This window comes from Peromyscus californicus, unplaced genomic scaffold, assembly GCF_007827085.1.
Source record: "Peromyscus californicus insignis strain IS unplaced genomic scaffold, ASM782708v3 Scaffold_7__1_contigs__length_154581171, whole genome shotgun sequence".
Lineage (NCBI taxonomy): Eukaryota > Metazoa > Chordata > Mammalia > Rodentia > Cricetidae > Peromyscus > Peromyscus californicus.
In genome coordinates this window covers 65,202,276-65,218,280 of record NW_026294595.1, presented here as the reverse complement: position 1 = coordinate 65,218,280, position 16,005 = coordinate 65,202,276, and the positions used below count along the sequence as shown (strand labels likewise).

General features: G+C 35.1%; 2 protein-coding genes across 2 annotated transcripts; both read left to right on the top strand.

Moving 5' to 3' along the window:
* The first annotated feature begins 503 nt into the window (after positions 1-503).
* On the top strand, positions 504-1,469 carry LOC128101711 (olfactory receptor 4C15-like). The gene has a single exon (XM_052725026.1). It carries the CDS (start codon positions 534-536, stop codon positions 1,467-1,469), a length of 936 nt encoding a protein of 311 aa, XP_052580986.1. The 5' UTR covers positions 504-533.
* A 12,696-nt stretch (positions 1,470-14,165) lies between these two features.
* On the top strand, positions 14,166-15,068 carry LOC128101691 (olfactory receptor 4C15-like). The gene has a single exon (XM_052725006.1). The coding sequence runs from the start codon at positions 14,166-14,168 to the stop codon at positions 15,066-15,068; it is 903 nt and encodes a 300-aa protein (XP_052580966.1).
* Positions 15,069-16,005: the final 937 nt, after the last annotated feature.

The window sequence follows — 16,005 nt, the reverse complement described above, 5'->3', positions numbered from 1 at the left end:
TCCCAAAGAATTTTCCTTTTTTAAAAAGAATGGATTAAGTTATTGGAAGTTTCAATAAATTCATACTTTTACATACATTTAAGCTGATTTTGAAGTGTGCCCTAAATACATTTTCTTCTTCTGTTGGTAGATGAGGCAGCGAGTGCTCTGATAAGCCAATGATGACTTACATTCTGGTCTTCATTTATATCTAGAATAGTTCATAATGCATTTCAATGCTTCACTTCAAGAATCTCATAAATGCTCATGAAAGCTGACACTTCAAAGATAGGCTATTGCTCTCGTCTCACCCAAGGAGATGTTTTTATATCCAATATTTTAATGTGGTTATTTAAGGTATTCAATAATTTATCTCAACTTCAATACTCTATGTTATGTGACTATACATTTAAAAAATTATAATATTATTTTTTAGTAGCAAAACAATCAAGGAAGCAGCAACTTGTACATGTTAAAAACTTGAATGAGGTATTCTTTTCTCATAATTTCAGATTTAAGTGAACAGATTTTACTTCAGTATCTTCTTGAGAATAATGCAAAACCAGAGCTTTGTCACTGAGTTCATACTTCTTGGGCTTTCACAGAACTCAAAAGTTGAGAAAATATTGTTTGTTGTGTTTTTGTTGATCTACCTTGCAACTATTTGGGGCAACATGATGATTGTGGTGACCATCATCTATAGTCCCACACTGCTTGCTTCCCCCATGTACTTCTTCTTGATATTCCTGTCCTTACTGGATGCATGCACTTCTTCTACTGTCACACCCAAGATGATTGTAGACTTTTTCTATGAGAAGAAGACCATTTCCTTTGAATGTTGCATGACACAACTATTTGCTATCCACTTCTTCACTGGGATAGAGGTGATTGTCCTGTCAGCCATGGCCTATGACCGCTATGTGGCCATTTGCAAGCCCTTACATTACTCTTCTATTATGACCCGGAGGCTCTGTGGCATTTTGTTGACAGTATCCTGGGCTGGAGGATTCTTGCATTCTATCATACAAATTACCTTCACTTTGCAGCTGCCCTTCTGTGGACCTAATGTCATGGATCATTACATGTGTGACTTGTTCCCATTACTGAAGCTTGCCTGCACTGACACACACCTATTTGTTATCTTGGTGTTTGCTAACAGTGGGTCTATCTGCATCATTATCTTCTCTATTTTGCTTGTCTCCTATGGTGTCATATTGTACTCTCTGAGAGCCCACAGCTCTGAGGGACGACTTAAAGCTCTCTCCACCTGTGGATCCCACATTACTGTTGTGCTTTTGTTCTTTGTGTCATGCATATTAATATATGCACGACCAACAACTGCTTTCTCTTCTGAAAAAAATGCGCTTGTATTTGCCACCATCATGACACCACTTCTGAACCCTATGGTTTACACTTTCAGGAATAAGGAAATAAAGAATGCCATCAGGAGAATGTGGAAGAGATTGACAGTGGTTTCTGATGATTACTAAAATATTATACTTTCAATGCTGGGGAGACAAACCAGTGGGTAATAGCATTTGTTGTGCAAACTAATATATTGTTATTGATTCTCATAACCCATGTCAAAAATTAGGCATGGTAGCACACTTTTAACAAAATACTGGTGAAGGGAGGTATTGTAGAGCCCAAAGGTTCTTAACAAAGGTTCTCGAATGAGTTCAAGGTTCATTGGAGCCCCTGTCTTAAGGAAATAATGTAGAGAACAATAAATGGATAGAGTCAGTGCCTTCCTCTGTCTCAGCATGCATGTGGACAGTTACATGCACCATCTACCCCTCATTTGTTTACACATATACACACTATTCATATAGGTACAGACACACACATAAGAATCAATAATTACACTTACAAAATATATCTAAAAATTTAAGAAGTCACTCATTATTAAGAAAATTATTTTATTCCTTAGTCATTATTTTGAAAAAGATGACATCATTTTCTATAGGATGCGTTAACAATGTACCTTTCTGAGTTCACGCTTTCACTCTGAATTGATTAATTAGCATTAACATGTGAAAATTAAAACCAGTTTAATTTTATACTTTCAAAAATTCAGTGAATTTGAAAACATATGAAGTAGTTAAATTGTCTTACTAAATAAATGTATATTTGAAGTAAGGAGAAGCAACAGATTTAAATGTTCCAAGAGAAAATGGGTCTTATGCCATTGTGAGACCTCAGAACCTAGAAATGTATAGGAGCATAGGTAAAGCCTGAAGTCTAAGTATTACTGGATTATTTGAACACATTTTAAAATTGGGTTTATTCATGCAGGGAGGAAGTATTGAGTTATGTCTTGAAATTCTAAAATGACTAGACACTAGAATTTCCAAGGACCGAAGTGACTACCCCTCTTGTATGAGCTCTGTGACCTAATTCCCTTGGAAAATCCCATGTTATAGCATAAACCAAAGGCAAATATTGATTATAACCTAAGATGTTCATATACTGAGCACATATATCCTGTTATTTACAGATGTCTTAGTTATGGTTTCTATTGTTCTGAAGAGATATCAAGACCATGGTACCTCCTATAAAGGGAAACATTTATTTAGAGTGGCTGACAGTTTTAGAGGTTTAGTCCATTATTATCATGACAGGACATGGCAGCATGCAGGCAGACATGGTGTTGATGAAGGAGCTGAGACTGAAAAATCTTGGTCCTGCAGACAACAGGAAGTGAATTGAGACACTGGGCATTATTTTGAGCATAGGAGACCTCAAAGCTCACCCCCACAGTGGCAGGCTTCCTCCAGCAAAGCTGCACCTACTTCAGTAATGCCACACCTCCTAATAGTGCAACTCTCTGTGAACTTAAGGGGACCTACTGCATATTAAACTACCATAACAGAGAAGAGAATCTAGAGGAAACAAGATTTGAAATTTGTTTTCACAAGATTAATAAATTTCAATATATTTTATCATGTCCTTGTTCATTTTTTTCTGGTATAATTTGTTTGGGTCTTTTGGGGGGGTTCATTTATGCATATGAGTTTGCATCATTCCAATGCTTCTCTGCTCCTTTGAACTCCTTCTGTGTTCCTCATCCTTTCTTTCTCAAATGCATGTCCTTTTGTTCTCTAATTATTATCGTTTTACACACACACACACACACACACACACACACACACAGAGAGACATATAACACATATATTTATAAATACAAAAATTTTGAGTTTATTTAGTGTTGAATAACTTGTGTGTGTGTGTGTGTGTGTGTGTGTGTGTGTGTGTGTGTGTGTGTGTGTGTGTATTTGGGGCTTAGTTCTTACACTTTGGTAAAATATTATAGACTTATCCTAATTAAAAGAATAAAATGGTTCAGAAAATAGTCTTAAAGTACAAATCATATCACAGCACTGTTTTTCTCAAAATTTTTTGATGGTTTTTTTTCTTCTAAATTATTGTTTTACCATGGGTCATGTATCATCCTCACACCCTCATAATCTCCATTAACTGTTCTTTCAACTCTGCCTCTTGGTTTAAATGTCATGATTTTCTTTTCTTCTTCACCTTCATACTTCAGTAAATGTAAAAACTGTAGAAATAATAAGACCAATTATTTTCCATAAATACACAAATGAAACAAAATTTGGGACTGGGAAATGATTCAGTTGCTAGAGTTCTTGTATCAAAGTTTGAGAATCCAAGTTCTCATTCCTAACATGCAAGTAAAAAGCCAGGAATGGTTGTGCATGCCTAAAATCCTAGTGTTGGGAGGTGAAGATATGAAAATTCAAGTTCCCTGGGGAGATATAAGAATCAATAAAGTAAGCAAGTAGCTGAATTGTTGGGCTTCAGAGTTAGGAAAACACACTAACTCAAAGAATAATGTGGAAATCTATAGAGGAAAGCACAGTAATGTTGACCTCTTACCTTTTAGTGCACACACCTAAAAACACATGAATATATCACACACATTCACAAAATAAATAAGTAAATGAGTGAATAAAACATGAATATAGGGGGCCATGATAAAAGAAAATAGAAGTTGATAGACTTTAGTAATAAGAAAATTGCATTATAAGACATGAAAATGCTCATACAAGATATGAGCATACTTTGATGAAAAAAATTAACCCAAGCTTTAATGAAAACCCTAAAATGGTGTTTTTTTTCACATTTATTCTTCTCATACATTACATCCCGACTGCAGTTTCCCCTCCCTCCACACTTACTAGTCCCACCCCCACCTCCCCACCGCCAGATCAACTTCTCTTCTGTTTTCCTTCAAATAAAACAAGACAAAATATAAACAAACAAAAAACCAACAAAAATTATCAGGCCTCCAAGGAATACTCACCCAAAGTTACCTAACAAGATACAATAAGTCATATTGTGGTTGGATATGGCAACCCATTAGGAGGAATAGGGTCCCAAGTATAGACAAAAAAGTCAGAGACATTCCCCACTCCCATTGTTGGAAGTCCCACAAGAACACTAAGCGATACAACCCTAAGGTATATGCAGAGGACCTAGCTCAGACCCATACAGGGGCTTTGTGTTGATCTTGTCACTTACTGTGAGCCCCTGTGGGTTCTGCTTATTTGCTTCTGTTGGCTCTGTTCTTGTGTTGTGCTCCACCCTGTTGGGGATGTCTTTCTGTATGCTATAAATGTGTTGTTCTGATTGATTGATAAATAAAACATTGATTGGCCCATAGCTAGGCAGAAAGTATAGTATAGGCGGGATAAACAGAGAGGAAAATTCTGAAAAAATAAAAGGCTATATCAGGAGACAGTGCCTGCCACCACCACTGTTGCCAGGAAAAGCAAGATATAAAGAAACTGGTAAGCCACAAGCCACGTGGCAAGGTATAGATGTGTAGCAATGGATTAATTTAATATATAAAAGCTAGATAACAAGAAGCCTGCATGGCCATACAGTTTATAAGTAATATAAGTCTCTGTGTGTTTATTTGGGTCTGAGCAGCCACAAGCCGGTGGAACCAAAAAGTTCCAGCTACAAATGGTGCCCAACATGGGATAAAGGTTTCCACCTGAAACCTGTTAAAGATTAAAAAGCAAAATAAAACAAAACAAACCACAACAAAAAGATTCTAAAACAGAGCCCAAAACAGCTTCCTAGTTGTCTCTCTCAAGTTAGACACAGCCTGCGTGCTTGAGCTACTCTATGATGCGTTTGTGGCACGCAGGCTTGACCCACAACATGACAAGAATGAGGCATGTACAAGCCACACATTATACTGCGTGATGGATTTAGCCTATGCTAGTATAGACAAAAAAAAAAAAAAAAAAAAAAAAAAAGATTTCTGGGCTACACACCGCTTTGATAGAAGCATAGACCCACTGCTTCTGAAAGTTGATGGTACACATGGCTTGCAGACCCAGAGCTAGCAGTAAATGTGTCACCACCATGTTGGAAAGCTGAGGTGGGCAGAGTCATTCAGTACTAACCACTGCAGTTTAAAACAATAGATTCTCAATAAGACAGATTCAGATGGTATAAACCTCTAAACAGTTTACAACGTATGTAAAAATATATGTAGACTTAAAAAATATAGAGACTATATACATATATATATATATACAGTTACATAAAAACAGATAATTCTGAAAAATAAAGTCTTTAAACAATAAAAGTAATATAAAAAATAAGCCATATAAAGATAGATGCCACACCAAAAAAAATCTAGATTATGTTGTCTTTGGAATTTTTAACTACAGAAAGACATATGATTATAAAGGCTCCATATAATGTTTGGCTGTGGTTTTAACATGCAGTTATATGATGAATGTGAGTCCACTAGTTACTCTGACTCCAAGTACCCAGGGAAAGTAGGAAAGGATTCCTCCTGACTGAAGGTCATGAAAACAAGATTCGAAACTTAGCAATTTTCATTTGGTAATTATAAAATTTGAAGATACAAAAACAATGCATTAACTTTTATTATATGGTTTATCACTTTAGAACAAAAGACAGTGGAATATAACTAAATTAATCAAAGTTCTGATTTCATTTCCTTGCTGTAATGCAACCCTGGGACCAAGGCAACTTGGGGAGGAGAGTTTTTTTGGCTTAAAATTCCAGTGTAAAAATCCTTTATTGAGGGAGGTCAGGGCAGGAACTCAGGGCACCAGAACCAGGGAGGCTGCTTGCTGCCTGTTTGTTTGACTTTCTTTCTGGCTTGAGCTAAGTTAGCTTCCATAAAAATACCAGAATTGCCTGACTATGAATAGTTCTGCCCACAGTGGAATGGGGCTTTCCTCCATCAAGATAGTACCCCACAGACATGACTATAAGCCAATCATGTTCAGGGGATTTTTTAGTTAATGTTTTCTGGTGATAATACTGTGCTGTGTCAAAATTACAAATGAAGCTAACCAGGACACCCATCTTTTCGTAAGGTATATCCAATACCAAGGGATTTCAGCTTCTCATAATTAAGAACCCATTTCCTTCAGGTTACCAGAGCTACTGTGTAATGTCTGATTCTGCTCTTACCACTTATCACTCAGCAATTCCACATTACATGCACAGGGGGAATCACCATTTCTTCGATTGAATCTGGATCCAGACATGTTTGATTTGATTCCTATTGTTTGTCATTTTTGTTGATTTAGGACAAAGTCCCTTCATGGATAGCACTGGTTAATCTTAAAGTCACCATTCTCCTTGACCTTCTAAGAACAGAGAATATAATCATGTGGCAACACAAGTAGACATCAATTTATCTCTTATAGAATGCTTAAAAAGGCTTGCTCTCAATTGTTATTTGTGGGACATATAAAAATTCAATGTCTTTCTTCATTTTAAAATGTTCATTTTAGATGAAAAAATGGGAAACAAATTGTACATAGCAATTAGCACTCAAATATTAAATAAAATGTCTCACAATTTAAAGGGACTGAACAATAGTAAAATTTGGTTATATACTGTTCTCATTGTGAAAATTATTGGATCAGACAGACAAAAAATTCATGTTCAGATTTCATGAATACCAATATTATCAGTTACAATTGCAGAATCCTTTAAACAGAGCTTCAAAAGCCTTTATAGAGTTCATATCTTTACACAATAATGTCTCAAAGACAGATGTATCCTCTTCTCAAGTTTTCCAAATTTCCAACTTTTTAAAATTTATTTACTGTTTTTTTCCATTAAAAGAAAAGTTGGGTATATAAAAATTTATAGTTTGGAATTGATTTAAAAAATGTCAGCTATGGTTCATTAACGCAATGGATGAGATACTGACTAAGAGTTTCAAAATCCCTGACCCCATCTTACCCCTTTATTTCTATTTCATATTCTAAGCATCATGTTCCCCCATACTTCAGCCATGCTAACAATGGCTATGCCTTAAAATGTATCACAAAGTCTTGTTTCCTATCTCTCAGGTACTTAACATTTCCTCTACTCTGACTTCAGTTAGCCGTGTATATTGTAGACTAATAGACCAGGTCCAATATCATCCCCACAAACAGCTACTTAAAATTGTGATGGTAAAGCCTTGTGTCAATGGAGAAACCAGGTGCTGAAGACAGCAGACCATGTAACATTGGCAGATGGAATTTTTGTATATGGAATGGAGCCAAGACATGATATCCATTGCTGTATTATAGGCAGCAGTGCTGAAGCAGTGGGGCTAACTAATCACTTTAGATCTCAGATATACATTACAAGTCCAAGATACCAGAAAAGTTGGAGCTGAAGAATTTAGAGCTTACCCTTCTGACTTTTGCAATCGCTTTTGAACAATCATTTCTTATAATAAACCATTCCCTTCTGGAAAAGAAGATTTGCTTGTGCAAATATATATAGGGCATCTATAACTTGTTTTTAACTTATACTTAAGAATTACTTAGTATATTCATCTCTGATGGCTAGATTTCATAGTTCTAAAATATACTGTACAGTCAGTTGTTGAAGAAAACTCATAAAATATAAATATTTTAGCAAGCCACGGCATGGCATGCTGGATAATGTTCAAATAGGTAAGATATATTCACCGGTGTAGTAGAATCAATACTGTTTTGGGTATAAACCCTTTGAGACTGAAGTTGAAGTATGGTCAATAGGAGGGAACACATACCTTGTACTGAAAACACAGCCAAAAGTCTATGAAGAACAAGGTCACAAGCCCTAGGAGAGGATATATTACTATTATTTTGCTAAATAAACATTGTGTCAGCTTTCTAAATTTTCATGTTTATATGCATAGTCTAGGGCACCTCTTAAGTTATAAACAAAATAGCTCCTTTTTAAAAACTATTTCTTTAAGCTTTGAGAATATAAAATATTACATCTTTTTCACTTTCTCTTTCCTCCATCTGAAAGAAAGGCAGCTAAGAAATTCTGAGAATGGGAGAGATACTCTTCTCCAGGGAAAAGCACACCGACTGGTTATCCTAAACCAATGATCATCCCGGTGTAGCTTCTTTTTGCACTGTGTGGAAATTAGTGCATAGACTCACCACTCTTCCAAGTACAGAAAATAAGTAACTCTTCAATGGTCAGTCCTAAATGGCACAGCTATATTACCTCCTCCAACATCTGGAAAATATTTTAAAGGGAGGGCAGAAGGAATAAAAGTCATTGAAAGCAGGAGGATGATGCTATGAAATGACTTGTACTGGATATGATAGAGAAATTGGAATCACACAATCCTGGCACAAGATTCAATCCTGTAGCATTGCATCATTGATAAAGAATGAACTCATGAGTTCTCTCCCTTCATTGAGGAGATATTGACAGTTAAAGATTGCTTGAGAAGAGGTATCACTTTTTTTAGGTATATAATAACATGAGTGAAGTTGAACAAACTTGCATAAATAATTCCTGGCTCAGGCTCATACAAGCAACCTTATAGTCTGTGGATCAGAAGCAAAAACAGTAGATACAGAAGAACCAACTGAGAAGAAGTGAGAGGGGTCATCAGAACAAGAAGGTAATATGTAGTCATATTATCATAATACCTTGTATATATTTGTGAAATTGTCAAAAAGCAAATAAAATAAAATATTCTTAGAGGGAATCAATACATCTATAAATGAATGCAGTCCTTGCTAGTATTTTCCTAAAGCTATCAAATTATTCTCATGCATTGATTGGTAGATTCCTCATGACAAAACTGACTTTAATTTTGGTTAGTACACAAGCATTCTACTTAAATTCTGCACAGAGATGCTGCATTCCACACATTATATAATAGTGTTTTATTGCTGAGAGTAATACTACCTTAAATATTATCAGATAGAAACATCTCCACCCCAATATTTTAAACATGATTTTGGTTGAGAAAAGAAGTTTTATAAACAATCAAATGAAAAAGTACATGAAATTATGCCTTGGATACTCCTGGGGCCATAAATCATACAAACCCTGAGGGAGCTAAGAATAGGTCTCACAGGTGGATCAGACACTCAAGAAACCCACATTAAATTCTATTCATTATTAAAGTGGAACATTGGCTCTTTATTTTGCTTTAATGCTTAAAACACAATGCAAAAATTGTTAGAGAAGCATTGGTAACATCTCTTCTGACACCGTGAGAGTTGCTCTTCTCTATTACACATGGCGGGAAGCATTGGATACAAACTGCGTTTTGATGACCAGTGAATGGATTGCACTCCTCAGAAAATGGGGCATTGCTATCTTCAGGATTTTCATACAACTGACATAAGGTTAGACATATAAAGTAAACTTTTACATCTCCAGAGATGATTTAAATTGTGACAAAGCAATTTATAGTTTTGGTGTTGTGGTCAAGACTCAGTGTTTAAATCAAACATTGATTTTTCATTTTATGAGTGTGTTTTTGGGAGAGTTATATAAACTCTAATGATCAATATCCTTATTCTAGATGGGAAATTTTATTATGAAAATTAGAGCATATAGAAGGCAATAAAATGATACACTTGGAGTCTAAAAAATAAAAATACACACAAATATATCCACAAATATACACTTAATTGTAATAGTAATAGCCCACAAATATATACTTAAAGGTAATAATGGCTCACATGTCCATAAAAAACAGTCTTCAGATTGTAAATTCTTTCCAGCCCTTCTTCCTCCCTTCCTATCCTACATGTACCACTTCTCCTCCTCCTCTATGTCTCACCTCTCTGTGTCTCTGTCTCTGCTTCTCTCTTTCTCTCTCTCTCTCCTCTGCTTTATGTCTTCCTGGGCAGTTCTTACTTCCTTGTTTTCCTGTCCTCTAATGATCATGCATTTCTTCAAGTTTAACGTAATCAATCATTATTTCACATTTCCACCTTTGTGATGAAACCATATAATGTATAAAGACACCAAATTTCGTGTTGTCTATTATCCATTCAATCATAATTTACTTTTTTCTAAATACAGGATTATGATTATGTATGTATTATGTATACTCACCATTCTGATATTTGTATGTAAAGGTAGTATGCTTTGAGGTTTTGTAAAGAATGCTGATAGAGTTATGGCAGATTGAGACTCTGTTAATCTCTATATAATAAGCAAATGAATATTAAAAAATATGTACTATATCCACAACCTAACGCTAAAACATGGTACAAGAAATAACATTATGTTCAAAGTTACCTATGTTACAAAACGAAGAGGCTTCTGATTTATGTCTACTTAAGTTCCCCCAACATTAGGTTTTTTTCCCTCAGAACTGTTTTAGGAAAATCTAAATTGAAGCTTTGAACTGCTTTAGGGCTGGTAGTCTGGCTTGATCATTCTTCCAAAATGAGCTGATTCACCAAGTCATCAAAGAGGAGTTTCAGAAATCCATTAGGAAGGATAGGAGAGGAAACAGAGAAAAGTGCTTTCTCCAATGTTTCAAAAATAGTAAGATAAGAAAGTTGAGACATTTAGGGACAATAGCAGATCAACACTGAGGGGAGAAAAAGAGGATTAGTTGTTTTTGGAGAGCATCTTTCCCAGAGAGCTGTAGAAAGAAATTTCCATTGACACACAGACAAGTAATGCATCTTTTATTGATAGCTAGTAATCATAGATGAAAATATGATGGATTTATGGACTTTAATAAGAGCAATTTCAATTAATATTTGAATTCAATGATTATCACTTGTAATAACAATGCTCATTTTTTGAAATACATTTCAATAGAACAATAACCTTTCAGTTCTACCTTCTCATATTTTTTTAATTTTACAGACATTTTATATTAACGAAGAAATTCTGTTCCTTGTAGATGTCCTGGTGTTACAATTATCCTTGTTGCTAAGATAGTGGGCCATGTGGATAGTTGGGCACAGGGTGACAAATCTTCCAAAGTTACTGCTCAAAGAGATGACTAAAGATATCCTGTATAGCTCTAGAATTTCCAAGACTATAGCTATTAAAGAAAAGAAAGTCATGGACTGTTTCTCCTCTCTTTTAGGTACTCAGCATTGTTTAAAATAAAGAGGATGTCAGTATTCACAAGTTCCTTTTGACTTAGTGTTTATAGAATATGATGATAAAAGCTATGAAGCTGACCGAGTGTGGTGTCACATGTTTATAATCCTAGTACTTTGGAGGTGGAAGCACAATAATCAGGAATTTAAATTCATTAAAGCTATCTGGTAAGTTTGAGTTTAGCCTGGCCTCTATAGGACCATGTCAACTCCCATTAAAACAAACAAACAAACAGAAAAATTCAATCAACTTTTTTATTTTAATGGAGCAGAGAGCTTGGGTTGTGGTACTGCACTCACTAATGCATGGCTATTTTGACATCAACATGCTTTGTTACCTGTTTTCAAAGTACATTTTTATTTATTCTTTGAGAATTATACACACATATACAACATATTGTGATCCCATCATGCTTCCCCTATGCTTCCTAGACTCTCAAAGGGCAGAAAGCAAACAATTTTTAAATTTCTAGTTGACTTTGTATTTAGTCTAATTTTAAATTTACACAAATAAGATTGAATGGAAGCCTCCAGAATATCACTGGCATTGATTCACTTGACATGGCCACACAGCTTTACAGTATGCATTTGTCAAGATAGTGAAGAAAAAAATGCAAACATTTGTCTTATCTAAGTAACAGATTCTACTTATGTTTAGATTTTCAATTATTATTCTTTCTATAGCACAAAATTCAATTCAGAGTAAAATTTGTTTTAACACCTTATGTTAATCACTTCCTAAATGATGTAAAATCATAACCCTTGTGATCATAACTATATAATTATATTGTAGTCTCCATTTTTATGTTTTAACTTGTTTTATTGGAAAAATGATATTGCCATTTTTGTTGAAATTAAACTTACGTAGAATGTCAAAAGATAATGCTAATTTTTACTTATTTTAAAATTGACATTGAACCTATATACTTTGGAACATACCACTCAGGGCTTTTTTTCTGTAAGATGGTCTTTATAATCTACCATTAATTATTCAGAACCTTAGAAAGTACTGTGGGTTGAAATCATCATATCTTGCAACTATGAAATTAATCATTTTGCTTTGTGAATAATTATAAATAAATTTACTTGAGAGCTTTTGTCATGCAAAGCAAGAGTGGTATCTAAAATTGGATTCTCTGGTGTAAGTAATTGTCTGGGTTGTCTGGGGCCACTTAGTCTTAGCCTTTAACATCTCTTCCTACAATTTTTGGTTCCATAACTATTATTATTGTTTATTTTTTAAATGTGTATTGGTGTATTGCCATGGGTGTTTAGTCCCCTGGAACTCGAGTTATAGACAGCTATGGGCTCTCATGTGGGTGCTGGGAATTGAACCTGGTTCCTCTTGAAGAGCAGTCAGTGCTCTTGACCACTGAGACATCTCTATAGCCCCTTCTTATAATTGTTTTTATATGATCAAAATAAAAACTTTGATGTTTTTCTGTTAAATATTTCTGTGCAAGTGAAATACATGAAATAACTAACATGAGTGATATTTTGACATTTTCATTTGACCATCTGTAACCTTGGAGAAGAGTAAGTAGTCTGTTTATGAACATGTTTTAGAGTTAATTCATATATATTTCAAATTATATACATTGCCAAACTATATTTTCTGAAAAAAAGTCATATTGTATTAATAACTGGCAGGTCCTTAAGCCTCAAGTGTCTAAAATCTTATTCAAAAAGTAGTTTCTTCTTCAGATATGTGCTGCCACCAGTTTTCATGTTTAGCTGATGGGCCCCTCCCTTCTGATTCCTCACCATATACTATTCTGTTACCTTTATCCAGATACCTTTCCCACAGGAAGAAAGTAATAACATTATTTATCCTTTGCAGAAAGAGGGAGATGGCAGACAAACTATACTACTCTGAAGTTTTCGCTGAGGAAAACAGTCTTTACCCAGTTGACTCTGTGGTAACCTCCTGGGTGTTGGTGTTTGGGTCTCTTAAGATCCCAGATTAATCATCTACTCTTCGTTTCATATCTTAACAACTTTGTTACAAAATTTGAGGAAATAGAATCAATAACTTTTGCCACATACTTTTGACTATGGGATGAGTTTTGAAGTTTACAGTAGCTTGTAATCTCACTAATTTCATTTAGTTTTCATGACAGCATCCTGATTTTTTTTTATCAAGTTCTGGTCACATTTTAAAATGATGATTTTAAAGTAAAATTTCAACATTTTCAAACATACAACAGATTGAAATTTCTTTCAAGAAGTGTAGATTAATTTTTTTGATGCTAAAAATACTGTTCATAGTTGTAAAAGAATCCACAGTGCAGCCAGATTTTCAAGTGAACAATTTATCACTTCTCTTGTTGGTAGATAAGGTAGAGTTCTGATGCATCACTAAAGATTAGTCATCCTTGTCTAATTCATGCAATGTCATACAATATTATTAAGTTATTATCCTTTGTTCATATATAGAACATAGTTTCTAAATGCTTTTTAACATTTCACTTCAAAAAAATTAAGATAATGATATAAGATGACTGTTCTAAGATACATTATTTCTCTCCTCCAACATTGAGCAGATTCTTTCATTTCAGTATTTAAAATGTGTCCATTATAAGGTATTCAAAATTTTATTCTCATCTCAATTCTGCATGTTATATAACTAGACACTTTACAAACATTGTGTTCCTGATAGAAATGACTTAAGATAATTTTACATAAAGGCACACCAACTTGTTAATAGTGATTCTGTAAACTGCATTAAGTATTTGTTTCCTTCCAATTGTAGATGTACTAGAACACATCTTACTTTCTCATTATCTTGTGATCATGGAAAACCAGAGCTGTGTCACTGAGTTCATATTCCTGGGCCTTTTACAGAACTCAAAAGTTGAGAAGATATTGTTTGTTGTATTTTCTTTGGTCTACCTTGCAACTATTGGAGGCAATATGATAATTGTGGTGACCATTGTCTACAGCCCTGCACTGCTGGGCTCCCCCATGTACTTCTTGATATTCCTGTCCTTACTGGATGCATGCACTTCTTCTACTGTCACACCCAAGATGATTATAGACTTCTTCTATGAGAGAAAGACCATTTCCTTTGAATGTTGCATGACACAACTGTTTACAGTCCACTTTTTTGCAGGGGCAGAAGTGATCATCCTGTCAGCCATGGCCTATGACCACTATGTGGCCATTTGCAAGCCCCTTCACTATTCTTCCATCATGAACAGGAGGGTTTGTGGCATTCTGGTGGGAGTAGCCTGGACAGGAGGATTCTTGCATTCCATTATACAAATCATCTTCACTTTGCAGTTGCCCTTCTGTGGACCCAATGTCATTGATCATTACCTGTGTGACTTGTTCCCGTTACTGAAGCTTGCATGTACTGACACACACATATTTGTCATTTTGGTGTTTGCCAACAGTGGGTCTATCTGCATCCTAATCTTCTCTATTTTGCTTGTCTCCTATGGTGTCATTTTGTACTCTCTGAGATCCCACAGCTCTGAAGGGCAACTTAAAGCTCTCTCCACCTGTGGATCTCACATTACTGTTGTGGTTTTGTTCTTTGTCCCATGCATATTAACATATGCAAGACTAACATCTGCATTCTCCTTTGAGAAAAATGCTGTTGTATTTACTGCAGTCTTGACACCATTGCTCAATCCTATGGTTTACACTTTCAGGAATAAGGAAATGAAAAATGCCATCAGGAAAATGTGGTAGAGATTGACAGCGGTTTCTGACAAATATTAAATATTACCCTTATCATGTTCTCGAAGTGGATTAGTGGGTAAGAGCACTTCATGCTGTGCTAAGAGAAGAATGTCAGTTCTGATTTCCAGCACCCATGTCAGAAGCCAGGCATCACAGGGCCCTTTAACTTAGTGTTGTTTTAACAGAGATAAATACATCCCAGGAGTTCAGAGGACTGCTAATCTACTCAAACACAGAAATCTGAAAGTTCATTCCAAACTTATCCCAAGGCAATAAGGTAATGTGCAGCAGATGAACATGGTCAATGTGGTCTTATGTAATTGCATATATGTGCACATGCACAAACAGTGTACTCTCCTCTTGTGTACAAACATGTATATGCTACACACCCACTTATTCATCCCATACAAATATCAACAAAAAAGGGCACACTTCAAAGACAATGGAATGATAAAGAAGTCAATATTTACCTACACAGCTATTATGTTGTTTAGGTATTATACAGAATGAAATGACATTATTCTTTAGAGGGTTCTTCAATGTTCTAGGTGAGAAAACATTATTTTCTCTTTTTTTGTGATTATAATTCAATACATTATTTCTCTACTTTTTCTCCCTTCAAACTATCCCACATAAACCTCATTACACTCTTTCATGGTTATGGCCTTTTTCATTAATTGTTACTATGTGCATATATGTACATACATGTATATTCCTACATATAACTGCCTCAGTCTGTACTAGGTCTTAAGTGTTCTTTAGAAACTGAGGAAGACACAAGCATTCTTGTGTTCCTTCCCACACTTGTTGACAACTTTCCTCTTGATAAGTGTCAGCATCAGGTGGTTGTTCCTGAGTCTGTGTCTGTGTCACAGATTCATTATATCCTTACATAACCTTAACTCAAACTCCAACAGAAAGGAAATTATATTTTTAAGTCAAGAGA